General features: G+C 36.5%; 1 protein-coding gene across 19 annotated transcripts in view; it reads left to right on the top strand.

The window, feature by feature from the left end:
* dlg1a (discs large MAGUK scaffold protein 1a) overlaps positions 1–27,518 on the top strand; it is a 525,807-nt gene that overhangs the window by 337,138 nt on the left and 161,151 nt on the right. For all 19 annotated transcript variants that reach the window (XM_051923937.1, XM_051923931.1, XM_051923927.1 and 16 more), the window contains 3 exons: positions 4,925–5,051; positions 18,132–18,288; positions 18,722–18,824. In XM_051923937.1, coding sequence (XP_051779897.1) covers positions 4,925–5,051; positions 18,132–18,288; positions 18,722–18,824 — 387 coding nt within the window. The remainder of the gene's footprint in view (positions 1–4,924; positions 5,052–18,131; positions 18,289–18,721; positions 18,825–27,518) is intronic.

Genomic DNA, 27,518 nt, shown 5'->3' with positions numbered 1-27,518 from the left:
CAATTACTTTTTCACACAGGGCCATGTAGGTTTGGATTTTTTTTCTCCCTAAATAATAAAAACCACCATTTACAAACTGCATTTTGTGTTTACTTGTGTTATATTTGACTAATGGTTAAATGTGTTTGATGATCAGAAACATTTTGTGTGACAAACATGCAAAAGAATAAGAAATCAGGAAGGGGGCAAATAGTTTTTCACACCACTGTATATGTGAATTTAACATCAGAAATGAAAAAAATAGTGTTGCTCAAGAACTTAGAGTTGTTTTCCTGTAATTTGCTGATGTAAAACTAGTGGTGTGCAAGCTTTTCCTTATTAAACTCCAGACCTTTCAATGACCAAACCTGTTGTATTCATGTTCAAGAAAGTATAATGCTGATAATATATGTTTGCAACAAAATATAACATTTTTATTGTAGTCAATAATTTTAAATAACTTCCCATGCTAATATGCTGTTATTTTTTGAGAGCAGGCAGGTTCAACTTAGTATCGTTAATTTTAAAAGTAAATTTTGCTGCTCTCTGAATGGAGGTGACACTTTTTATTTTTATTTTTTTTTGGGAAAGAATTGTAGCTAGTTTAAGTATTGGATGAATAATTGGAGAATTTCTTTAAAATAAAAGCATTAATGCTTTAATAAGAGTCGAAAGGAAACCACTTGAATTTAAATTATTTCATGTAAGCAGTGATTGAGGAAATGTTTTAGTTCCCAAATTGTCAGGGCAGATATCTATTTAAGGTTGTGTGGCTAAAAAAAAAATGTGTTATGCACACTGAAATCATTTTAGGTGCTGAATTTCTAAAAATGTCAGTTGCATGGAGAGTTTACTGTTGTTTATATCTAGCTTTTTGTTAGGTCACACAACCCTGTTACCTCCAAGAAACTTGAGCCACACTGACAAGCAAGACATTGTCATGAATATAGAACAGCAAATGAACAGCAGACAAATATAGGCATGCCAGACAAATTTCAGGTTTGCTGACAATCAAGATGATTGTCAATTAGATAAAATATCTGACCATTTCAAAGCATTACTTTTAAATCTTTGTCAATGTTTTTTTGAATACCCCTACTTAGCAAAGTTTCATGAGCAATGTAATCAATGTCAAGCTGTAAATCAAAATAGAAAATAGAAAATTTAGATCAGCTTCTCCCAAAGTGTGGGTAATGTGGAACCATAGTTTTCCTTAGGGGGGGGGGGGGGGTCAGGAGGGCTTTCAACGGGTAAAATATTCTCTGTTAAAATATTTATTTAAAGAAATGACATTATAAAAAAAAAAAAAATAGCATGTCAGTGTGACATATAGTACTTGCCTGTTTTTCGACAACCCTCTTCTGAAATCTGGGATCTGTATTTGAAACAATTAAATCATTTTCAGGTACAAGTCAATTTTGTTTTAACTGCAGCCATAAATATGATGTTGCAAATGAACCAAAAAATTTAAAGCATCTTTTTAAATTTTCAGATATTCTTGCTTTCTTTTTATCCAAAATTGGTCTATACTCATTGAGAAATTCAAGTATCAACATTCCATGTACAGATATGTAAAACGTTTTTTGTTCATATTTTTTGGAACTATGGTCAGTTCTATGCATTTTTCCAAAAAAGGATTCAGTATCAATCTGTAATTATAGTTGCCGCTTTGAATTTCTTAAGGAAAATATTCCACAAGCTGTTGTGTTAAATTTTGCAAACTTTCAAACCATATTTGAAAATGTGTTACATCTACTGTAGCATCCATAGCTATTTCCTACTTAATTTGTTCATTCCATTTTAAGAAATCTAATTTCTTTTTTGCAAGTGCAGTTGAACAGAAGATAATTTTTTTATAAATCTATTGATTCTGTCCCTGGCTGCTGTTATATTAATATCACAGCCTTATAAACTTTTATTCGAAATATGTGGTAAAGATTTTCGTATAATGAACCCATGTCTTCACATATGTTTGGGATGATATGTGTCTGAAAGCTCTTTTCTTCTGATCGAATCTATCACATTGATGACAGTTTTTAAAATGCAATTTAGGTCAGGGGTAGAGATTTTGCTGCAACAGATTTGCAATGTAGAAAACATTGACACCATGTTGCACTGGACATGATATCTTTTGTTCTTGCAATGAGTCCACTTTGAAACCAAGTCATTTCCATGGCTCCAGTATGAGCAAATAGCAGTATATTTTGTCCAGTCAGAATTGTTATCATTTATGCTTTTCATAAAATAAAATTTGCTTGTTCTTTAAGAAGATTTTTTAGTTTTCTTTAAAATAATTCCAAATGCTTTGTCTTTTTCATTTGGATATTTTGTTTTTAAATGTTGAAGTAGTTTTTCACTACTTCATACTTTCTTGTTATAGCACTTCACTATAAACTACATACTGCAGTTTATTATTAACAATAATGGTGAAACCTCACTTGAGATGTTCTTCACTGTACACTGTTTCTGCAAGTAGTAGCCACTGATGATCATCTTAAAAACTTTCCCTCCATCAAAGTATCACTCTCCAGTTTGTTGGCTGTATTTGAGTGCATGAGTACACTACAACTCGAGAATTCCATGTGATGCAATTTTCTGCTGATACAAGACTGCTCTCAGATTTCCAGAAGATTATAGTACACGGTAGCGGCAATACAATGAGACACAATTCATAATGATCAAAGAATGAATTTTCGCTATTAGGTAACAGATGTTTCTCAGTATGTTGCTGCCAACTAGGTTTACTATTCTAGGGATTAGGTGTGACAAAAAATACTCAACCAAAAGAGGGTTGGGCTGTCAAAAAGCCTGAGAAATGTTGCTCTAGATGAGCCACTAGAAATAATAAAATATATTATTACTTCAAGAGGAACTGAATGAAGTAAATATTTAGAGAATATAAGAACTGTGAACAGCTCCTTATCTGTAACTTTTTATTTGCATTTTATTTTATAACCACGGGTCTGCAGTCACTAGTCTTTAGTAACTTGCTATGACCTCTGTCACACTAGAAAGCATTTGTATTTGTTTTCTATTCAGAAAAAGTCCTATGAAAAAGTTTGGGAACCCCTCTTAATTCTTTGGATTTTTGTTTATCATTGGCTGAGCTTTCAGTGTAGCAACTTCCTTGTAATATATGACATGCCTTATGGAAACAGTAGTATTTCAGCAGTGACATTAAGTTTATTGGATTAACAGAAAATATGCATTATGCATCATAACAAAATTAGACAGGTGCATAAATTTGGGCACCCCAACAGAGATATTATATCAATACTTAGTTGAGCCTCCTTTTGCAAATATAACAGCCTCTCGACGTCTCCTATAGCCTTTGATGAGTGTCTGGATTCTGGATGGAGGTATTTTTGACCATTGTTCCATACAAAATCTCTCCAGTTCAGTTGAATTTGATGGCTGCCAAGCATGGACAGCCTGCTTGAAATCATCCCATAGATTTTCGATGATATTCAAGTCAGTGGAATGTGACGGCCATTCCAGAACATTGTACTTCTCCTTTTGCATGAATGCCTTTGTAGATTTCGAACTGTGTTTTTGGTCATTGTCTTGTTGGAATATCCAACCCCTGCGTAACTTCAACTTTGTGACTGATGCTTGAACATTATCCTGAAGAATTTGTTGATATTGGGTTGAATTCATCCGACCCTCGTCTTTAACTAGGGCCCCAGTTCCTGAACTAGCCACACAGCCCCACAGCATGATGGAACCTCCACCAAATTTGACAGTAGGTAGCAGGTGTTTTTCTTGGAATGCGGTGTTCTTCTTCCACCATGCAGAGCGCTTTTTGTTATGACCAAATAACTCAATTTTTGTCTCATCAGTCCAAAGCACTTTGTCCCAAAATGAATCTAGCTTGTCTAAATGTGCATTTGCATACAACAAGCGACTCTTGTTTGTGGCGTGAGTGCAGAAAGGGCTTCTTTCTCATCACCCTGCCATACAGATGTTCTTTGTGTAAATTGTGCTGAATTGCAGAACGATGTACAGATAAAACATCTGCAGAAAAATCTTTTTGCAGGTGATCTGTGGGTTGTCTGTAACCATTCTTACAATCCTGCGCATATGTTGCTCCTGTATTTATCTTGGCCTGCCAGAACTGGGTTTAACAGCAACTGTTCCTGTGACCTTCCATTTCCTGATTACATTCCTTACAGTTGAAACTGACAGTTTAAACCTCTGAGATAGCTTTTTGTAGCCTTCCCCTAAACCATGATACTGAACAATCTTTGTTTTCAGATCTTTTGAGAGTTGCTTTGAGGATCCCATGCTGTCACTCTTCAGAGGAGTGTCAAAGGCAAGCACAACTTGCAATTGACCACCTTAAATACATTTTCTCATGTTTGGACACACCTGTCTATGAAGTTCAAGGCTTAACGAGCTAATCCAACCAATTTGGTGTTGCAAGTAATCAGTATTGAGCAGTTACATGCATTCAAATCAGTAAAATTACAAGGGTACCCATATTTTTGCACAGCCAGTTTTTCACAGTTGATTTAATTTCATACAACTAAATACTGTTTCACTAAAAATCTTTGTTCGGAAAACACCCCAGTACTCAGATGTTGCTAGGAAATGAAAGACATACCACTGTTACTTTTTTTTGTTGAAAGTAGAGTAAATTATTTTGCAGGTTGAGAGGGGTTCCCAAACTTTTTCATATGATTGTAACACCTCATGTCAGTTTTTATGCTTTTCCATTATTTACTGATAAAGATGTTTTTATTTTAACTGTGGCTCTGCTAATTATTAGTGAATTGTGAATTTAAAGTGAATTTTAAGTATCTATGTGATTGCATCATATTTTACTTAGACACTTTCATTTAAAACTATGTGTCATAAATCATGTAAAAACATTGTATTTACTTAAAGGAGATATCATTAAATGCAAATTCCAGTATAAGACTGCAGTAAAATTTTTGTTTTTCAGCATATTCACAACAAATGGAAAACCATATCAATTCTTCCAGTTTTTTGCCACATCCAGTCACACAAGCAACCTCTGGCAGATATTCTCCTGTTTCTAAAGCAGTGGTAGGAGATGAGGAAATTACACGGTAAGGTTTATTATGTGTTTCTATTTTTCTTTATATTAATACTTTGTCTTTCCACATTTCTTTGTTCTCCTAAACTGGTATAAAATCTTTGAGAAATACTTAAAACCATAAAGTCATCATTTATTCTTGAAAAAAATGTTCTGCAACAATTGTTATATATAAATCTTAGAATGTGTTGTTTGTGTTTTTATAGTTTTAAGGTATTTTTTAGTTTTACAACCATTTCCTTGAAATTTCGTGGAAGCTGTCACTCGCCCCTGAAAACAGGGCATCAGTGACTGATGGTCAGTTATGGGCATTGAATTCCACAGATGATTCATTGGTGAGTGATGAGGCTTTGGTATTTGCTCTCAGTTCTACAAGGGAAAGCTAACTGATGGCTGATATTACCATTGAAATCCTCAGATTCCAATAGCATTTAAAGGGGTACTTACATATTTACACAAATCAATGCACTTATTAATAATGTGGGGTTTTAAATATGCCAACAACTGTACACTTGTACATTATGCTAGACTTGTGTGAAAAATTAAAATCACTTTTATAATTCACTTTTGTTTTCTCAATTTCATTTTTCTTTAGTTGAATGTTTAATTTATTTTTAGTTAACAGGAAGAAAACTCTGCTGTTCTAACGGCTTGCCAGACTACTCTCTGGCTGAGTAACACTGGAAAAAGTTCTCTAATTGGCAAAAATTGTTGCCAGTTCACATTAGGAAATGTAAAACAGCCTTTTGCCAGGAAGAGGGGAAGGGCAATATTAACATGCTAAATTCGGCAGCAGGTGAACAAGAAACAGAAAGCTGCAGTTTATTATTGGAAGCTCTAGTTGTCTATTTTTACAAGGTGATTGAAGCACCTTCATGTCTCCAACCAAAATTATATGTAATGAGGCTTGGAGAAAAGGGTGTTGCAAATGTGTCACCAATGGATCATTAATGTGTGGCCAGCTATACATTTCAGCACATTGGGTTACAGAAGAAAACAGACACCAACATCGCAATTTCATGTCACCACTATACAATGCTAACATAGACCAGTAAATACTAAATGTAGCCGGATAGTTTCAAACATAATGAATAATGTACAAAGTCTAAGTAGCAGTAATTTTATTCCTAATACAACCTAACCTAAAAATCAACATCAGTATACTACGGTGCACCAGCAAATTAATAGATATTTTTAAAAAGCAGTCAACAAAACATTTTTACTTAACTTAAATAGGCAAAGAGACATTGTTGTCATGCCTAGAGAATTTCAGAAGAATTGTAGTTGAATTGTTAATGGAAGGGAAGGGGTTGGTTATTACCAAGATTCAAGGCAGCAACAAACCAACATGAGGAATGGCACCTAAAGCTATATATACAAGCACTGAATATCCACAATTAGTTCAGTTTGTCTTTAACTTTTTTTTTTGTAACTGTACAACAATGGTTATCAAGTGGTTTTAGGCAAAAGACCACCTTGCTAAAGTGAAAGGTAGTATTAGTTACTTATAGCCAACAGTCCATTCTCAGCATAAATTCCTGAGTTTCACCCATATAATCCATATCCATATTCCATAATCCATATTTCCTTCAAGGTAGCATAACATCAGGAAGAGTGACTGTACTAATGCAGCAGATGCTGCTAGCGTCTATCCCTGAAGTAATTGTGTTTGTCAGGTCTGGGCTTTTTAGGCACAACTTAGGATAGATAATTGAGAGAGAGAGAGCAATCACTACTAGTGTTGATCTGCAAAATTCACCAAATCATTTTTCACAGCAAATATACCGTATTCACTGGTTGCAGGAATGTTTTCCTGGAAATTACCCCAGCTTGTGTCTTTTTAAAAAAAAAACGCTTACTGTATTTTCATACAGGGGTACATTAGCTGACTGTAATGAGAATATTAGGAGCACTGTCACTGGATATATAACACTGGTCCCATGTGTTGCAGCTACTATCCAAAACAAGCTTTATATATGCATAATAATGATAGCAACAAAATATTGTGGGGAATTTCTGTCTTTTTCATGAAAGAAAAAAGTGCAAAGCATCTGCACAGACATTAGAAATGAAAAAGACATTCCAGCTGCGAATTCAAACGATTGAACGTGCCAATCTCACGCCACCGCTTCATTGCACAATGGTCACGATTTATACACAAACTGGAAAGAGAGGCTTCTTTATGTGAGGAAACAGTAGGGATGTTTTAAAATTTTGTAAACTATATAACATACTAACAAATGTTCAAATTATGATAAATGTCACCTTTAAAATCACTTACCCCAAGTCTTGGGGACCGTAACGTCTTGAATTCCTGCTTTACATTACTGTATGCTAATTCCTATCTTTCCATTTTTATCATTCGCATTTCATCCCCACATATATGCATCCGCCAATCCATCCATTTCCTAAACCCAATTATCCTGAGCAGGGTCTTGGGGAATCTGGAGCCTATCCCGACAGTACAGAATATGTGTTTTTGTCAGTTATATGCACATTAATTTCTTTTTAAATATGTTCTAATGTGAAACATTTATTTTTCTGGAGTCAGCAATATCTAAACAAACATGCAATGTCAAGACAAACATTTTCATAAGTAATCAGCATTGTATGTATAAAAGGACATGAAGAAGGATGTCTTATAGAAATGACAATATACTTTACATAGCTTAGTCGTGTTGAATATGCTTTTCCTTGTGAAAACTGATATTTGTTCACATTGGGTTGACTGCTGTAATATTCTGGATTTGAATGGAACTCCTTCCTGCCTTGTATTTAGTCCTGCAGGGTAGTCTTTTTTTGTGTGCATAAAAATATTTTAAGTACCTATTTTTAGTTTGCTACCAAGTACTTGCCAGGTAAAATAATAACATTTCACAGTGTCTGATCAACATTTTTTCATGTCTTTGTTTTTATTTCTTAGCCTAGGAAAAGGCCAATTTATAATCACGCATTAGGCAAAGTGTCACTGCAACAATTTAATATACATTTGTCAGTACAGACTTGTATGACGTACATGCCTTTTATGTAATAAATTATGTATCAATACATTTGTAAAGGTGATAATATAAATACATTTAACATTCAGTTAAAACAGAAAGATGTAAAATATATATATATATATATATATATATATATATATATATATATATATATATATATATATATATATATCGTATGAAACTAGGTATAAGCAGATAAGCAGGAATTAATATTGTAAGCAGGAATAATACATATATCTAAGTGAAATAAAAAACATTAAAAATAGCTAATACAAATAACAAGAAAATTAATATATAAATAAAAATACATAAATGTGAAGTACAGAAGACAGTAGTACTCAGTAAAAGGAAGTAATCAATCCGTGTACACTACCGGTCAAAAGTATTTTGAACATCTCAGTTTTTCTTCAAATTTAATCAGTTGAAATGCAATTAATGCCCTAAAATTGTGAAAAGTGTAAGCAGTAAACTGCCAGAGGTTTAACTTTAAGTTTAGGTTAGCAAAAACTGAAAAAAAAGAAATATCAGAATATTACAAATGGGACTTCTTCAGGGAACAGCTAATAGGTTAAAACCTACAGATGTTCTGCAGCAATTAAAGCAAAAAGCCTTGGCAAGTTGAAGCAAACAATTTGCAAAAGTGTCCCAAATTCTGTTGATTACTTAAAATCCCTCTGTCTGTCTTAAAGCAGAGTTGCAATAGATTGTGTTACTACACGCTCTGAAGTACCACTTGGACAATGTTGTACTGTAGAAAGTTGTAAATTCCAGTGATAATGACAAGAAAACAGCAATTAACAAATGAAATGTTTGAACAACATATAAGAAGCGTATAAATTATTAAACAGTAAAACATTAACATTTAAGAAGTAAAGTTACATTGAGTACTACTGCAGTGCCTTCGGGTATACCTCATTTTTTCTTTGCCCATTACATGCTTAAATGTATAAATTTTTTGGTGTACCTACCCGAGATCACGCGACATATAACCGACCGTGGGAGAAGCATGGATTTTAAACACGCGTTGAGTTCATCTGCTGGTCTCCCTCGTGGAATAACTGGTAATGTTTGACTAAAATCTACAGCAAGTAAAACGACATTACCTCCTTTTTTTTTTTTTTTTTACGATCTCTGAGATCTTGCTTTTTTCGGTTCAAGGCTTCATAAGCTCTTTTATGTTCCATGGTGTACTTATCCCAAACCATCATCTTTGAATGTTGCAAGACTTTCGCCTTGTATGTAGATCGGGGTAATTACATTCATTGCATTCCTAGTCTGAATCACAATCTGATTGTATGGGTGGTTACCTGGCAGGTAACGCTTATGCTTGGTCATCAAGTCGTCTAACATCCGCTACGTGCCCTCTTTTAATTGCGAGAAGCAGATATATATAGCCAAATTCTTGCGCTTCGTTGCGGCGAAGTACTGCTTTTAATTTTTTATTAAGAAGAAAAGAAAACCTTTTTAAACGGATCGAAAAAATACCAATAACAATTTGTTAAGGATCTATTTTTTTGTGAAGCTCCCTTTTCACAGCTGTAGCGCTATGGCGTGTGTTTCGTTTATTTGACAGTATGTAGATCGTGGTAATTACATTCATGGCATTCGTTTTCTGAATCACAATCTGATTGTATGGGTGGTTACCTGCCAGGTCACGCTTGTGGTTTGTCAGCAAGTCGCCTTACGTCCGCCACGTGCCCTCTTTCTGTTCCCAGAAGCAGATCGTAGAATGGTTTTAATAGTTTACTTTCAAATAATGCAAAGAGTATGCGACATGTATTTCTCCCTAATTCTGGGCTCATCAGGCGTACACACTCACTGCATCCCCTCTCGGGAATCGAATCTCTATCGTCCGCGCCAGAGGTGAAGCCCCTAACGTTGCGCTACGGTGTGTGGTTCGTTTATACCTCGTGTCTTCTCATTAAACTTTTATCTCGCGAATATGTTATTGCAATCCGCAGCGGGAGCGTTTCTATAAACTTAATTTAAACTTACGTTTTACACCGTGCTTTGTTTCCCTTATGAAGATGCTTGTATGCTTCACTCGCTCGCTTCTTATTGTTTCGCTCCCTTCTCAATTGTTTAATGAATTTTTTGTTCTTCGCTGTTTGCGGCTCCTCCTTCATTTCTCCCTACTGCGTTCAACAGTCTTTTCACGTGATTACGTGGGAGGCGTGATGACGTGACACTCAACTCCTCCTCCCACGGCCATCGAGCTGCTGTCCATTACAGTATATTGTGAAAAAAGAGGTTCCAGTTATGACCATTATGCGTTAAGTTTCAAAATGAAACCTGCCTAACTTTTGTAAGTAAGCTGTAAGGAATCAGCCTGCCAAATTTCAGCCTTCCACCTACACGGGAAGTTGCAGAATTAGTGATGAGTCAGTCAGTCAGTCAGTCAGTGAGTCACTGAGGGCTTTGCCTTTTATTAATTAGTATAGATTAACTCCCAAATTTCTGAAGTTAGCAAGCAGATCTTGCACCAATTCTTATAATTGTCTGCTCTGTGATTACCCAAGTAGTTCTTCACAACAGAGACAAAACTCTTCCAGGCCGAAGCCTTAGTGTCATTCATGCTTTTGGTAAAATAGGAATCGTTCACGAGTTTACGAATCTGAGGACCATCAAAGATTCCAGCTTTTAGTTTTTCCATGCTCAGTCCAGGGAATGATCTACAAATGTACTTGAAGCAATTACCCGTTTTGTCCAAATCCCTAACAAATTGCTTCATCAAACCTATCTTAATATGAAGCGGTGGGAGAATGATTTTGTTCTTGTCCACCAGCGGCTTGTTGATGATATTCGCAGCGCCATCCATCATTTCTTCCCTTGTAGCCCATGACACTTTTGTCCAATGATCTTGCTTTGCCCTGCTATCCCAGAGGCACATGTAGCATGGGTATTTTGTGTATCCAGATTTCTGTCCAACCAAGAAGTTCACCATCTTCAGATCAACACAAATCGACCACTGATGTTCATGATAACGGATTTTCTGTAATACGATTTTTACATTTTCATATTCTTCTTTAAGTTTTGTTGAGTGAGCAATGGGAAGAGACGCGTAACGGTTACCATTGTGCAAGAGAACACATTTCAAGCTTCTAATGGAGCTGTCTATAAAATCCACCAGTCTTCTGGTCGATATTCTGTTAGTCCCATTTGAAGTACAATTCCTGGGATATCATTGCAGTATACAAGTTCTTCCTGTTGGTTGAAATATGGGAGAAGCCTCTCTTCTCTTGTCCGATATGCTGTAATTTTAACTTCCGCCTTTATAAGATTTTGTTCATTAAGTCTGGACGCTAAAAGTTCAAATGCTTGCTTGGACAGATGTAAGTCTCGAATCAGGTCATTGAGTTCTTTTTGGCTTAATGGTTGAGGCGTCAAAGAGCTTCCCCCAAATTCACTTCCACTGCTACTACCTGCCATACACTCCAATCCCTGCCTCTCTTCAGAGTGTGACAGTGGCTGGTTTGGTAGTCTGGTAAACACTGGTATGGGAACGTCATTGCCATGTGGAATAGGTCGTCTTGCTGATTCCAAATCAGGATAATCCCACTGAGCTTTCTTGTAATGATTAAAGCCTTTAATCTTTACAACACAAAAATAACAATCGTCATGGCGGTTTTTCGGTTCTCTCCATACCATTGGCATACCAAAGTTTAAACATTTTTTTTTTACCTTTAGTCCACTGTCGTAGGTGCTCCATATATGTTTTGCAAACCATGTGTGGAGCCCAAGACTTATCCTGGTCTCCAAGCTGTACTCCAAAATAAGCCAGGTATACTTGATGCACAAAGTCTATGATTTTTCTTCTTTGTTTTTCAACCATGTACTCTCCATAGATGTAGCAGAATACATCAGAATTGTTGATGCAGGCTCTTCTTGATGAAGTCATATTTTTTACATGTATTTATATACTTACTAAGACAGAACTTTTTGGGTATAAACCAAGACTGGGTTGACAAACTTATACTGTAGCCGACTTCTTTCCTCTGCAAATTCACAGTTGAATTCTGGCTTCAAAAAGTTGCTTTTATAGCATTGTAGGCCTACAAATTGAAATACAAAATAATTATATGCGATATTTCATTACCTAAGACACTGTTAACACTAGAATTACCAGAGCCTACGAAAAAACTCGTATATCCGGCCCACCTTAAAACGCTTCTTAAATCCGTTCACACCTCTCCCGCCAGCATCCTTTGTCCTCTAAATGTGCTGATAAAAGACAAGCTGCCAGCAGCCGGCTATTCCATCCCCCCACCGACTTAGAACGTGAGCGAACTTTTCCCCAGCTCATGCCTTGATTGTTTACCTGGGAGTGAAGTGGAGTTTTACAGTGGAAATGATAGATCGTTATTTGGATTCCGTTTCTAAAGTAATCTGTGTAAACACATTGTTAAAAACAGAAACTTTTTCATATTTTAGTAATAAATGTTACAAAATGTAGTAGGCATAAACTATAGAATATGTAAAGCCCGAGTTCCAAAGATCAAATAAACACTTTCACAAAAGCTTCAAGAACAATTCAACAGCTTCTGTGGCGTAGCGCGCTAAGATTTGCCTCTTAGCGCAGAGCAGCTTTTCCTTGCCTCACAGACCTGAGTTCGATTCCCCGCTGGGGATGAAGTGTTGCTTTTTTTTTTCTTTCTTTTAAACCTCAAACGGACATAAAATTTATACATTGGTATGCACTGTCAGTTACTGAGATCGTTATATTTTCATGTGGGATGCTCCTTTTAAAATATTTTTTTTAACAATTGAGACTGCAATTAACAGGAACAACTGTCCTTATAACTTATTTTTAAGATCCATAACACACAGACAGACAGAGCACTGCGTAATAGAGAGACAGACAGGCAGAGAAGTCACTAGATATATAAATAAACAGGGAAGCCACGTGTACTGAAAGAAAAAAAGATCAACATGTGCGTTGTCCCTGCTGCACTGAATAAGCACAGGCGCTCTAACATCACCCCTCCCCCGATCTTACTTAGAGAGTCGCTTTATAAAGCGAAATTTGCTGTTACCATCCTTCCCAAGATACTCTTCCTATTTCAAAGCATCACATATACATTAACAAGTCCTTTTTTAAGAAATTAGACTCATTGATAACTTCATGTATTTAGAAATTGAAACATCCATGTATCCAAACAACGACTCTACCACGACCTAAAGCAGAAGGCGGCATGGCACTACCCAACTTTCAATTTTATTACTGGGCAGCAAATATACAAGCTATAATGACTTGGACATGGACACAAATTGATGAGTATCCACTGTGACAGGCAGCCATGGCTATTACCTGGCTGGAATGCCGGCTGGATGGAAGGACCAGGGAAAAGAGTATTCACAGGGCATGCTGGGAGTTGGAGTTTGGTACAGCCCTGTTGGGTTCCATGGGGGCTGCCAGGGGGAGCTGAAGAGCCCTACAGTGGACTTCCACCACACCTGGGAGTGATTGCAGGTAATGCTGATGAGCTACCTGGAGCACTCCCAGGACCTGCTTAAAAGGAGCTGTCTCAATCCATTTGAGGAGCCAGAGTTGGAAAGAAGAGGACAAAGCTTTCCAGAGGGGAGTGGAGGCGGAACAAGCTAGACAAACTATTGTGTGTATGGGACTGTGCTGTAATGGTGGGAACAAGGGAGAGCAGTTCCTATGAGGAAAAATAAGTATACTGTGTGTTGTGCTGCACTTTGGTCTATGTCTGTTGTGTCGATGTTGGGGCAAGTGGAGTGCCCCTGGTTTCCACATCACAAGCCTGGTCTGCAATAGAAATAAAATCTTGCAGTACTTCTTTATATTAACTGCTCTTTGCACCATTACAAACTACTGTCATTACACTAAAAATCCAATTATCCTTCATCCATCCATCCATTTTCCAACCCGCTGAATCCGAACACAGGGTCACGGGGGTCCCGCTGGAGCCAATCCCAGCCAACACAGGGCACAAGGCAGGGAACCAATCCTGGGCAGGGTGCCAACCCACCACAGGACACACACAAACACACCCACACACACACCAAGCACACAGCTAGGGCCAATTTAGAATCACCAATCCACCTAACCTGCATGTCTTTGGACTGTGGGAGGAAACCGGAGCGCCCGGAGGAAACCCACGCAGACACGGGGAGAACATGCAAACTGCAACGGCAGGGTGGACCCGGGAAGCGAACCCGGGTCTCCTAACTGCGAGGCAGCAGCGCGTACCACTGCGCCACCGTGCCGCCAATTATCCTTCATTCTATCAGAATATAGAATCAAAGTGGGAAGCACTTTTAAGACAGAAAAGCTTTTATCTGTTGCACCTCTACATATTAGCCACCTCTTTTCCACCCTCTTAAACATATACACTATTCAATGTCTAGAAAAATATCTGGGATTAAAACACTTAAGAGACTGTATACATATATAATGTCTTTACATCCTACAAACAGTTATGCTTCAAATAGAAATTCTCATCAACACAATTCATCTACTACTTTCAAGCTAGAAACTTTGCTAAACAGAACCTGCCCAATATTCCTCACCTTCCACCTTGTTCTAATCTAGAAGAATTATTGATTAGTCTCGAAGACTCAGATAGCATCTCTACAAGTTATAAAAACATTTTGAAGTCTCTTCCTTTCAAAGACCCCAGAGTATATTGGGGAAAGGAAGGGAGCCATGCACAGAATACAATCGAGCTCCATATGTGCAAAGCATTCAGTCATTCAGCTTAAAATCTTTTATTGAGTGCATTTATCTCGTTAAAATTGTCCAAAATGTTTCCAGGGCAAGATTCAACCTGTGAACATTGCATTTCTAGCTCCAGCCTCACTGGGTCACATGTTCTAGACGTGCAATAATTAACAACATTCTGGACAATAATCTGTGCACGCCTATTAGACAGCCTGATGTCACGATCACTCCTAACCCACAAACAGCTGTGTTTTGTGTATTCCCAAACAACCTTAAAGTGGACAAAACAAACTAATTTCCTTTACTACACTACTAGCATATGGGCATATCTTGCTCTACGGGAAGAATCCCACCCCCACCACTCTTATGTCAGTGGGAAACTAATGTTCTACACTACTTTAAATTTAAATTCTCACTTAGAGGTTCTGTTCAAAACTTTTTAAAAATGTGGCTGTATCTAATCAATAACATTTAGAATAAGCTTCCATTTCAGGGAAAAGGATACCCTTCTTTTCTTGCTTCTTTTATAGAGTAGCTACAGTTGCTGGTTCCTCTCTGTTTCCCTTGGGTGGTTGTTGAATTTTTCTTTAATTTGTTAAATTTGACTTATTAAAAAAGAATCAGAAGACTTTAGTGGGCAAACAGGAGCATAGTTATGAAGAAATTCACTGATGTAGTCTGGTGTGAGGCCATTTTAAACATTGTAGATTAATAATAGAATTTTATATTCAATCCTGTAAGACAGAGAGAGCCAGTGGAGGTGAAGTAGGATGGGTATTATGTGCTAACTGTTGGCTGGTTCGGGCAAGGATTCTTGCAGCAGAGTTTTTGAATCAACTGGAGTTGTGATATAAAATTAGAAGTGGCACCTGCCAGTAGGGAGTTAAAGAATTGATTGCAGGATGTGATAAAAGCATGAACAAGTTTCTCAGCATTAGAAAAGGAGAGGAATGAGTGAGCACGGGATATGTTGCGGAGGTGGAAGTAAAAAAGTTCCTTAATGTTGTTTATGTGGGCAGAATAAGAAAAGGAGGAATCAAAATTGATGCCAAGTTTTCTTGCATCAGAAGGTCTGATGAGGTCAGCGTCAAGAATGACTGAGAAGGAGGTCATTTTCTTAAGTTGCTCTTTAGTGCCAATTTGTAGGAGTTCAGTTTTGTTGCACTTCAATTTTAAAGAGTGTTGCTCCATCCAGGTTTTAATTTTTCTGAGGCAAGTTGTGAGCTGAGAAAGTCCTGATGAAGTTTCACTTTTAATGATAACCCAGTCCATAGCTCCAAATGATATGGCTAGGGGAAGCATATAGATGCAGAAGAGTGGAGGGCTGAGAACAGAGCCCTAAGGAACCCCTTGTGTGACTGGCACTGAGCTGGATCTGCTGTTGCCAAGACTAACGGACTCTTGCATGTCAGTCAGATAGGACTTGAACCACTGGAAGGCAGTGCCAGAGATACCCAGAATGTCACCATTCTGGCCAGTAAAATGTCATATCTGTCAACCCAGACTGAAAGGGTTCCATCAAATTATTAGAAGTTAAGTAATTGGTGAGTTGGGAGACTACAACACGCTCAAGAACTTTTAATTGATAAGATTGTCAGCATCAAGACCAGACTTTTTTTAACATTGGGGTTACAGAAGCGATTTTTATTGTGAGTAATATAGCAAAATTATGCAGCAACTCTGTAAAGCAAACAAGGGAAACAATAATATTAGCTGTAAAGCAACTGGGGCAGTGTAGGCCAGAATGCCAAAAGTTAATCACATCCTCTCGTAAATTACAGTGGTACAAATAAGGTAATAATTAATTCATATCTTGTTACAAGTTTTTTTTATTTATTTTTTTTATTTTAAAAAAAGGAGAGGACAAGAAAACCCTTTCCACTACTCCTTAAACGCCAGTTAAAAGTGGAAGGAATCATGATCACTAGAAGCATTATGACAACAGTAAATGTAAAATAACTTTACAAATACTGAAATAACTTTTTCGGCTGATTAAATTAAAAGGATATTCCACAGAGACCATCAAGAAACTACATATAAGTGATCCTTTGTTTTCCAGCAAAACAAAATATAGAATTGGAAAATTGAGACAGCAGATTAACATTAAGACATTTGCTGTGCTTGTCAGCTTGCAAGATCTAGAAAGTAGATGTAATCAGCAAATGATCTTCAAGGGCCCATTCAGTGTTCTAACAGTGCTTGTGAAAAGTGCGAAAATTCCACATCACCACCCCCCTGTTTTTACCTTCCATCAAATATGATAGTTTAATGGCTTTATCAGAGAGGGGGGCTTATCCCCATGAGTCATTTGATGATATGTACAACTTGGAAACACAAATGTGCAACTGATCCTTCAGGTAACTCTTTTCAACTGTTTGGATTTGCTAAGCATATAAAATGACGTCAAATATTTAGTAGCTTGTTGATCTGTCATGGGTTGAATGTTTCAACAATGCTCCTGTCACAGATTTTCAATGTTTCAGCCTTAGGGGTTGGATAATAAACTTTTGAAATTGTTGGACATACTCCATTACAAACACTGTAGAGTGTAAACATGCTTTTTCAGGCCTAAAATGGTCCTAGTATGACAAAGGTTAATGCAGCTGTATACATACAGTCTCCTCCACAATTTGTGGCAACCCAAGAAAAATGAGTAAAGAGGGTTATAAAAATTTTTATTTTTGGTGATTTACCTTAATCTAATACTGAAAAAAATGAGAGAACTCTAACCTTTTGAGATACTGTTTTCTGAGAAAAGTAATACTTCATCAATAAATCATTATTTTTAACAAAACTACATGTGCCCTGATTATTGTCACCCATAAAAACTCTTATGAAAAAAGTGTAACTGAAGCATTTTTTCCATTTATATCTTCATTTTTTAAGTTAATCAGAATGCATACAGTTTGAACTTTTGAGTAGTAATCCATGACTTCCTTTTCTACTGAGGTATAAATATAAGGTGGCACAAAGGCCAAATTACATTATTCATTCATTAATATGGGAAAGATAAGAGAAACCACAGTTCAAAAGAAAGGAAAAAGTGATGTCCTTCATATGTCAGGCACAAAAATGCCAAAATCTCCTTCGTGTGTAAGAGATTCATCTGAAAAAAATGGCAATGGATATGTAATTTACACTGCAAATAATAATTTTTCCTTTTTTTTTTTTTTTACTTTGTTAGAGTTCCAGGATGGTTATATACATTGAAATACTTAGTTTTTACCTTTGATATCCAAAATGTATATCTATTTTTAACTTTATGTGCTTGGAGGTAGCAGGTATTTCTAAAGTTATGCTGTTAGTCTTTTATCCTAGTCAAGTATTTTAACCTTTATTTTAAAAAATGTACTCTGAATGAATTAATAGTTCATTTGAGTAATTTATGGCAATTACTTATTTCTAGGGAACCACGTAAGGTGGTGCTACATAGGGGCACAACGGGCTTGGGTTTCAACATCGTTGGTGGGGAAGATGGAGAAGGCATTTTCATTTCATTTATCTTGGCTGGGGGACCAGCGGATTTGTGTGGAGAGCTAAGGAAAGGAGACCGAATTATTTCTGTAAGTCGTTGTTTCCTCAGGATTTTGTCAATTGTTTTTTTTTCTTTCTGTCTCCTTTAAAGGCATTTATACCATTGTAAAATAGCAATAGTGAAGTACATGGTGTTTTGTAAACTAGTATTACTGTTATGCAGGATTGAAAATTCAGTAGTAAAGCTTATTAGTTTTACAAAAAATAAAAAGTAATACTTGTGCTTCTTTATTCAATAAGAAAGTCAGTCAAAAACCTTGAACTGAAAGCTTGAAAACATTTTGGCTAAGCAAGGTATTTTGTCTAAAGCAAAGTAAGCATCATTTATGACTATTGTGATTAAATATTTGTAAGAGTCTTCTCCATATAAAGTGATGATTTGACTGTTCCATAACTTCAAATAAATGTTTTAAGTTTGGAATTTTCGAATATCAGTTTTCATGTTAATTGCATCTTCTACAGGTGAATGGTGTAGACCTCCGGAATGCCACACATGAGCAGGCTGCAGCTGCATTAAAGAATGCTGGTCAGACGGTGACCATTATTGCTCAATACAGGCCAGAGGGTGAGTACATTGTTGTTTGTGGTACCTGTGTGTATTTCAAGAGCTATATCTGGAAGATATCGAGAGTTGATGGAGTTCAGTTTTTTGTATGCTATCGTCTTGATTTATACTTTTTCAAATATTAGTTTAAGTGATATTATGGACCACAAAACAAAGAGATAAAATTTAATCTTTATGTATTTGACGAGTGAACTTTCTGTCAAACAATGGAGTGAAATAATGATGGTCATCCAGATTTAAACCTGCCCTTCTGCATTGTTTGCACAATAAAGTAAAAACATTAATAAACTATATTATCCTTATACGCATCCAAGAAAATTGTTTTATACAATAGGTATACATATAGTTAAAATATCAGGGATTTGAACAGTTCCTGTGCAGGATTCGAACATAGGGCCTCTGTCATGCTAACAGAATTCAAGTTCATCAATGCATCCATCCATTTTCTGGACCATTCCGATCAATAACTTGGTTGCTAAGTGCTATAGCCATCCCCAGTAAAATCAGATGCATATCCTGGATGGGATGCTAGCACATTATATGCAGATCTATACATGTTTAACCAATGTAGAGTCGATAATTAACCCTAAACATCTATATCATTTGGATGTAGCAGGAGGCTAAACATCCTGAAAAAATCCTTATTATACGCATTGGGAGAATCTGTAAACTGAACCATGAAGTTATGTTCTTGGTGCATTTATATATTTTTTAGGTATTTTTGTTAGTTTGTGGGGAAAAAATATTTTTGTTAAAGAAGGAATTCAAAGGTTTCAAGTAGGGCCGTATATTTAATCGTATTTTAAACACAATTATGATTACAGCTACCACGGCATACTAATCGCTAAAAGAGTGATTACTGCATTTAATGAAATACTCTAGCCTCTGTCAGAGATCGAGGTTTCCCAGTTACATACACTCTTTTGCAATTTAGAGCAGTTTGTAACTAATCAGAGGTCCACTTCCTAAGCCTTAGTTGCATTGACAAATCGGATGCGCTCAATTAATATGACTAATTACATACATTTAATTACATATTAAATGCTGAAAGCATTTTTAGTTGTCTGACTACTGACAGCACATTTTAAAAGTATGAATTTCTTTACATTTTGTTTACAGCAGGTTTCCTAAAAATTGAATAGTATCGTTAATCTAAACCACCTGGCACTTTATTTTAGATGATTTGTCCAAATTGAAGATTGTCTCTTTTATTTTAACATCATTTTGTTTTTAGTAGTGATTCTTCGATCAAAATTGCATACTGTACAAACTTTTGCAACAGTACACTCAAATATTTATAAAACTATCTAAAATTCGACTAAACAGTTCAGTGTATGAAAGAAATCTAGGCAAGCATCAAAATATCCCAATATATAACCATTACCTGCTTTCACTATTACGTATGTTCTTATCCAGCTATCAAAAGGTAAAACCAGATAACAATAGTCATCGTAGTTTATTCATCAAAAGATGAAGCTCCGATTAAAACTATTCTCAATTAAGGCTTTAAAAAAATAATCCAACATTTAGGGTAAAAGATACGCCATCCCTCTGTCACTTATTTTTCTGAAGTTGCATTGCATTTACTTTATTCCATATGCCTAACAGAAAATAAAATGGATCTGAAACAAGTGTGAATAAAAATCACCCCTCGGACACACAAAAAGGTTTCGGGCAGCCACCCATATATTATACCTGGCTGCAAAAGTTTCTTTAGTAGTCACATTGATGTGCACAGTTCGAGTTTGAGTTCTCAGTATGAACTGATTTCTTAAAGACAAAATGGCATCTTTATAGACCAGGTCCCGGAAGTGATGTCCTCTTGGATGCCAGGACCCGCAAATGATGTTTCAAGATGGCTCTAGAACCCGAAGTGAAGTCTTTCAGGGTGCCCAAACCCGAAGTGACGTCTTTGAAGAGAATTCAGGCAGGTTTTCCCGTATTTGGTCTGCAGAGAAAACAGATGAAGGTTTTACCGCACCCCACCACTCCTTGGCCTGGAGTGGAATTACCTTCTTTTGGTCTTTCCAGCTTCCTCCTATTCGCACATGTGTGACGGCAGTCACTGTGGTTGAACAGAATTGGTTAATTACGTTGATGAGGAATTTACACTAAAAAGCAGATGCTTGTATCAATAACAGAAATGTAGCTGCTCAAGGACCAAGAGTTGCACTGGCCACCTAGGCAGCAAGTCTGTGTAATTACAGATAGTGGGGCAAACATAGGAATGTCTTTACTTTTGATGAGTGAACCAGACTCTAGTGCTTTGGCTATAGCAATTTGTGAGTATCCTATGGCATTTATGCTATATTGTTGCAATATTTCCATGTCTTTACATAGCTAACAGATGATGCTTAATGTGCAAATACTGTGTAGGCATATGATAATCTTGAAAGTATTTAGACAGTGATGTTATTTTTTGATTTCATGATGCTGATTATATAAATGACACTATGGTAGCAGTATGTAACATGTATTATCTTCCAAACAGCTTCAGCTTGCTATATATTTGTTCATTCATTCTCGTACAGTAGAACTATCAGGTTGTGTTTACACTAACTTCTTAGTTTTATATTAGTGTCATTTAAGGTTTTATAGTCTACTTTCATTTTACATGCACGTGGACTGTCCGTTTTCTTAATACAGCAGAACCCCACTTTTAACGGTGATAGCATCTTTTTGAAGAAGTACATTTTATTTTGTAAAAAGAATGTTTGTGTTATACTTAAATTGTATTTCATAATTTTTAATCATTATTTTACTATAGTTACTTTATTACAACAAAGACAAATGTTTTTAACAAGTGCTGTATCTTTATTGTAAAAAGGTTAAAAAGAAACAATGCAATTTTTGAACAATGAATTTTCAACTAATCCAGCATTTAACAATTTGACATAAACAATGCTTTAACACTAGAATTACCAGAGTCTACGAAAAAACTCGTGGAGTGGAGTTTTAGAGTGGAAATAATAGATTGTTATTTGGAACACACGCATTTCATGTGTGTTCCGTTTCTACAGTAATCTGTGTAAACACATTGTTAAAACAGAAACTCTTTCATATTTTAGTAATAAATTTTACAAAATGTAGGCATAAACTATGGACTTCATGCTGCTTCACACATTCTAAACATCAAATAAACACTTTCACAAAAGGTTCAAGAACAATACAACAGCTTCCGTGGCATAGCGGACAGATTTGCTGTCTCAGAGCGCAGTAGGCTTACTGTCCATCAGAGACCGGAGTTTGATTCCCTGTTGAGGAGAAAGTTTGTTTTTTTTTTCCTTTTTAACCTCAAACGGACATAAAATTATAAATTGGTATGTACTGTCAGTTACTGAGATCGTTATATTTTCAATTGAATTGAAGAGGCAAAACAGCAAAATATGCAAGTGGAAGATATGGTGATGCAGCAGACAAGTGGCAATTAGTGACGCATATGTGGAAAATGTGAAGTTGTGGCCTCACAGGAAGAGAGTGCATCGTGGTATAGAGAGTAGGACGTAATGCTTCCATTGTTGGAAAGGGGTTAAGCCCACTTTGTTAAACAAGGCTGCATTATGTTCAACAGATAACAGTGAAATTTTAAGCTATCTTCAATCACAGTTTTCTGGAGACATTTTTATACCTTCCTAAAATAAACTGTAAGAAAAAATCAAAAACCTAAAGGACCAAATGGACAGTTTTCTTTAGAGGAAGTTTGCATATTGATCTTATTTTTTTGTAGTGTTAAATACATTGATAAGTGACAGATTCAAACCCATGACATTAAATCCATGAAGCAGCACCAGTAACTATTGTTCTACCTTGGCACCCTACAAGGAGCTTTTCATCTATACAATATTCAGTGTGCTAATCATAGACATTGCCATTGTTATTATTTTGCAGCTCTACATTTTAGCCCGCTGCAGTGAAATGACTCGCCAGAAGTATGTTTGGAATTGTAGTTAGCTTCAATAATAGGCAATCAAGAAAATGTTTTTTTTTGCTCTTCAGCAGCAAGAACTCATCCACAAGAAATGAGCACTAGAAATTTGCATGTCCACTTTCAGTAGTTCTTCCATTTGAGTACACACCTCAAACCTTAGCGCTGCAAGCCGTAATTTTAAGGTGTTGTAATTATCGATACATAGTCAATGAAAACTGTAAATGCTTTGTTTTTTAAATTTATGTTCAGATCCTGGATATGCACATTTTCAAACCATTTTCTCAAAAGGCAAAATTGCTCTAAGCAGCTTCAGACTCATTTGGTTTACATCTAAACTCAATTCACAACAGTAAGCAGGTGAGCAAGCAAAAAATGTATTATTGCCTCAAGAAAAATAGTTCCAGGAATCAGTGATAAAATTTAGTTTCCTTTCGTCATCACAAGGATATCTCATAAACATGGAAGACATGCTTTCTTAAATTGAACCCCTTGCCGCTTCAAAGTGGCTATATTTGGTTAGTTTAAGCCTTTTTTTCATGCTTGGCCCTATTGTATGATGCAAGAACTGACCAGATATTTTTAAAATGTATTATTAAATGCTTCACTTTATAACAGTTTTTTGTGACAAATTAATATATACCATGATTGTAAAAAAAAAAAAAAAAAAAAAAAAATACGTACTTATTCTGCTGTTGAGACCACAGGAATCAGGGCATACTGTTGCCTTAAAGGGTTGTACATGGTCTGCAACAGTCTTTAGATAAGTGGTACTTGTCAAGGTATCATCCACATGTATTCTAGGACCCAAGATTTCCCAGCAGATCATTGCCCAGAGCATCACACTGCCTCCACCGGCTTGCCTTTTTCCCATAGTGCATCCTGCAGCCATGTCTTCGTCTGGTAAGCAACACACATGCACCTGCCCATGCACATAATCTAAAAGAAAATGTAGTTCCTCAGACCCGCTACCTTCTTCCATTGTTCTTTGGTCTAGTTCTTACTCTCATGTGCCCATTTTAGGAATTTTTGGCAGAGGATGGGGTCAGCATGGGTACTCTGACCAGTCGGTGACTATGCAGCCCCATATGCAGCAAGCTGCTTTGTGCTATATGTTCTTACACCTTACTTTCATGCACAGCATTAAGTTTTTTAGCAGTCTGTGCTACAGTAGTACTTCAGTGGGATGGACCAAACTGGCTAGCTTTTGCACCCCACGTGTATCAATGAGCTTTGGTCGCCCATGACCCTGTCACTGGTTTACTGGTTGTCCTTCATGGACCACTTTTGGTAGGTACTAACCACTGCTTACAAGGAACAGCCCACAAGACGCCTATGTATTAATGAGAAATAATAATAGAATAATTGTTTTTAACAAAACCACATTCCACAATTATTAGCACCCTTAGAAATTCTTACGAACAAAGTAGAACTGAATCATTTTTTCCATCTATTTATTACTTTTTTTAAGTCGATCAGAATGTGTAAGGCGTTTCAAGCAGTTATCCATTACTTTCTGTGCGACTAGGAGTGGCTATAAATATAAGGTGGCACAGAAGCCAGATTTCTTTATTCATTATTCATTTCCTTTTTTATTCAAATGAGGGAAAAGGAGTGCTTTGATTTTCAAAAGTCAAAATTTATATTTGCCTGAAATATCTACAGTTACGGTAATATTAAGTTCAGGTGAACTAGAACTGTTGCCAACTTTCCTTGAAGATGACCCAAGTTTATTTTGCTTCCACACACCGTGAGGAAGACCGTATGAGAGATATAAAAATCCCCAAGGATTACTGTTGGAGAAATATTGAAAAAAGTAGTGTATTGGGTCATCAAGTCTCCAAAACTATCTTCAGATGCCACTTCCATGCCAACAGATTATTTGAAAGCCATACCATAAAAAAAGCCTTTCTTGTTATTTAACCATAAATGTCATTGCCTGGGGTTTGCTAATTGCTACTGGAATTTTGATTGCAACCATATTCTATGATCAGACAAAACAAGGTGACGTCACTCAAGGTGAATTTCACATAAAAAATAAGGATGGCTATAGGGGTATGCAATTTTGGCAAAAAATATATCTCAGTATTGTGACACTTTGACGATAAAGATAATTAGACAATATTTTGCCTCCTTTAAAAAATGTTTATAGAAGTCTTATTGATCTAGTTTGGTCTTGATAATAGGATATTAATTGTAGCTTATTCATGAGATTAATAGTAGCAACAGTTACTGTATATAAAAAAGGTCGGTCTTATTTACTTAAAATTAAACTGAAATAAAACAAAACATTAATCACCAGTCAAAGTATTTCTGAGATCAAAAAGTTCAAGTATGATTAAACCAAAGTGACCTACAGGATTTACACAAACAAATGCACTAAGACCAACAAAACTTTTATAGTTGAGAGCATTTTAAATTTACCCTTAATGTAAACATGATATGAATCCAAAGGGAATAAAATACTAATCATAATTGAAATACAGGGCATGAACGTTAGAGTCTGGATAAGCATAAACTGCTCTGCTGTAAAGTGTATTGTGCAGCATACAAGCAAGAACAAAAAAATATAATAGTGTAAAAATCCAAAGTTTTGTCAAAAACTGCACAGGAAAATGAATGATAACATTTGCAAACAAGTTCTATCCAATATTGCACAAAGATATCAGGAAAAATAAAACAATTGTAAAATTCTACTGAGGAAACTTAAAGTAGTGTGACAGAAATACCAGTCTGTTCACAGCATCTGGCTTTAGAGCGCAATGGTTACATGTTACAACATTTCCTCCAGTGCTGAATGCCCTCTCAGAAGGGCTGCTTGAGGCAGGGATGCACAGGTACGTTTTTGTAAGTTTCCACAGTTTGGGGAAATGTACTTCTTATGTTTTCTACCACTGAAGTGGATTTACATCACTGTTCACCTCAGGTATCACCAAGTAGCTCATAATCTGTTTTTCAGTGGCGTGTACAGAGATTTGCCTTCCCTGAATTCCTGTTTTTGTTTTTCTCAATAGCTGCTAAAAGACTTTTTTTTCTCCTTTTATTCTCCCTTTCTTGTATAATAGCCTGCTTCAAATTCTGCAGCCATTGGGGCGAGGAGGCAGGGATTTGTGTGAGTGTTCTAAATAAAGAAAGAAGAAAATGTGCTTTGGAATCTTGGACCCCCAACCAAAAACCAAAAACCCACCCAATATATGTGCTTCTTGCAGAAATAAAAGTAATCCATTTGAACAAATTACATAATCTGTTCAAACATTAATAATTTATTTGAACACATATATATATATATATATATATATATATATATATATTATATATATATATATATACACACACACACACTAGGGGGTTCTGCCCCCTGCTCGCTTCGCTCGCCAACCCCTGGTCTTGGGTAACCCGAAATACATTTGAAAGAGATTACTGTCTGTCTCGGTAATCGTTACATATGTATCATGTCCACAGTCACGATATCTGTAGGTCTATGTAATTATATGTAAATGAGAATAGCAGTGTAAGTGTTATGTTATGCAAGTATAGAATGTCTTTGAGTTTGCGCAGATCTATGTATGAGTTATATTGGAGTGTACACTGAAGACTCTTCTGTTTGTGTTTTCCGTGAGTACATATAGTATTGTATTACTGTAATGTGATTCACATATGCTGTGGAGTCGAGCTGTATCGTTTTGGAGCCGTGACCGTGTCTCCATTAGTTATACGTTGTTTACCGTTAGTAATATGGATATTTGCACTTACTGTTAATACGGAGCGTTGTCTGTCGTTGTACTGTTTGTAATGCATCACTGTAATGTGATTCACATATGCTGTGTAGTTTGGACGTGTGAGGATGCCGTATGTTTAATACGGAGCGTTCGTTTATTCTTATTACCCATCTGGTGTCGAGCCTGTGTTTTCTGTGGTTGTACTGTTAATATTGTATTACTGTAATGTGATTCACATATGTTGTGTTGCACCTACTGTTAAAATCACTTATTTACGTTAGTTGAGCTCTTTCGTTTCTGAGCCGTGGCTACTTCGCTTGCGATGTATAGGTGCATGTGCCCTCCATACTATCTCGGGTGTGACTATGCTGTGCTTTGTGGACGTCTGGGGACTCCGTACTTTGTCTGGTTTGACTGTGGGGCGGGATGTCGAAGCCTCTTCTGTTTGTGTTTTCCGTGAGTACATATAGCATTGTATTACCGTAATGTGATTCACATATGCTGTGGAGTCCGTATCTTTGGGGCTTCTATACTATCTCGGGTTATTGGTCACGGTGCTTTAGAAGCGTGTTGTGGTCGCCTGCACTTTCCGTACTATGTCGGGTTTGACTATGCTGTGTAGTGTGGACGTGTAGGGTTCTGTACTCTCTTATTGTATCTCCATCAGTCGAGCTCTTTCTTTTTGGAGTCGTGCCTGCTTTGCTTGCGGCATTTGAGACGCGCGTTGTAGGCGCTTGCGTTCATTGATTTATCCAGGTAGCTCCGTTAGTCGAACTGTATCGTTTTGGAGCCATGACCGTGTCTCCATTAGTTATACGTTGTTTACCGTTAGTAATATGGATATTTGCACTTACTGTTAATACAGAGCATTTTCTGTGGTTGTACTGTTAGTAATGCATCACTGTAATGTGATTCACATATGCTGTGTAGTTTGGACGTGTGAGGATGCCGTATGTTTAATACAGAGCGTTCGTTTATTCTTATTACCATCTGGTGTCGAGCCTGTGTTTTCTGTGGTTGTACTGTTAATATTGTATTACTGTAATGTGA

This window comes from Erpetoichthys calabaricus, chromosome 2 (genome assembly GCF_900747795.2).
Source record: "Erpetoichthys calabaricus chromosome 2, fErpCal1.3, whole genome shotgun sequence".
Classification (NCBI taxonomy): domain Eukaryota; kingdom Metazoa; phylum Chordata; class Cladistia; order Polypteriformes; family Polypteridae; genus Erpetoichthys; species Erpetoichthys calabaricus.
This window is presented reverse-complemented; position numbering and strand designations above follow the sequence as displayed.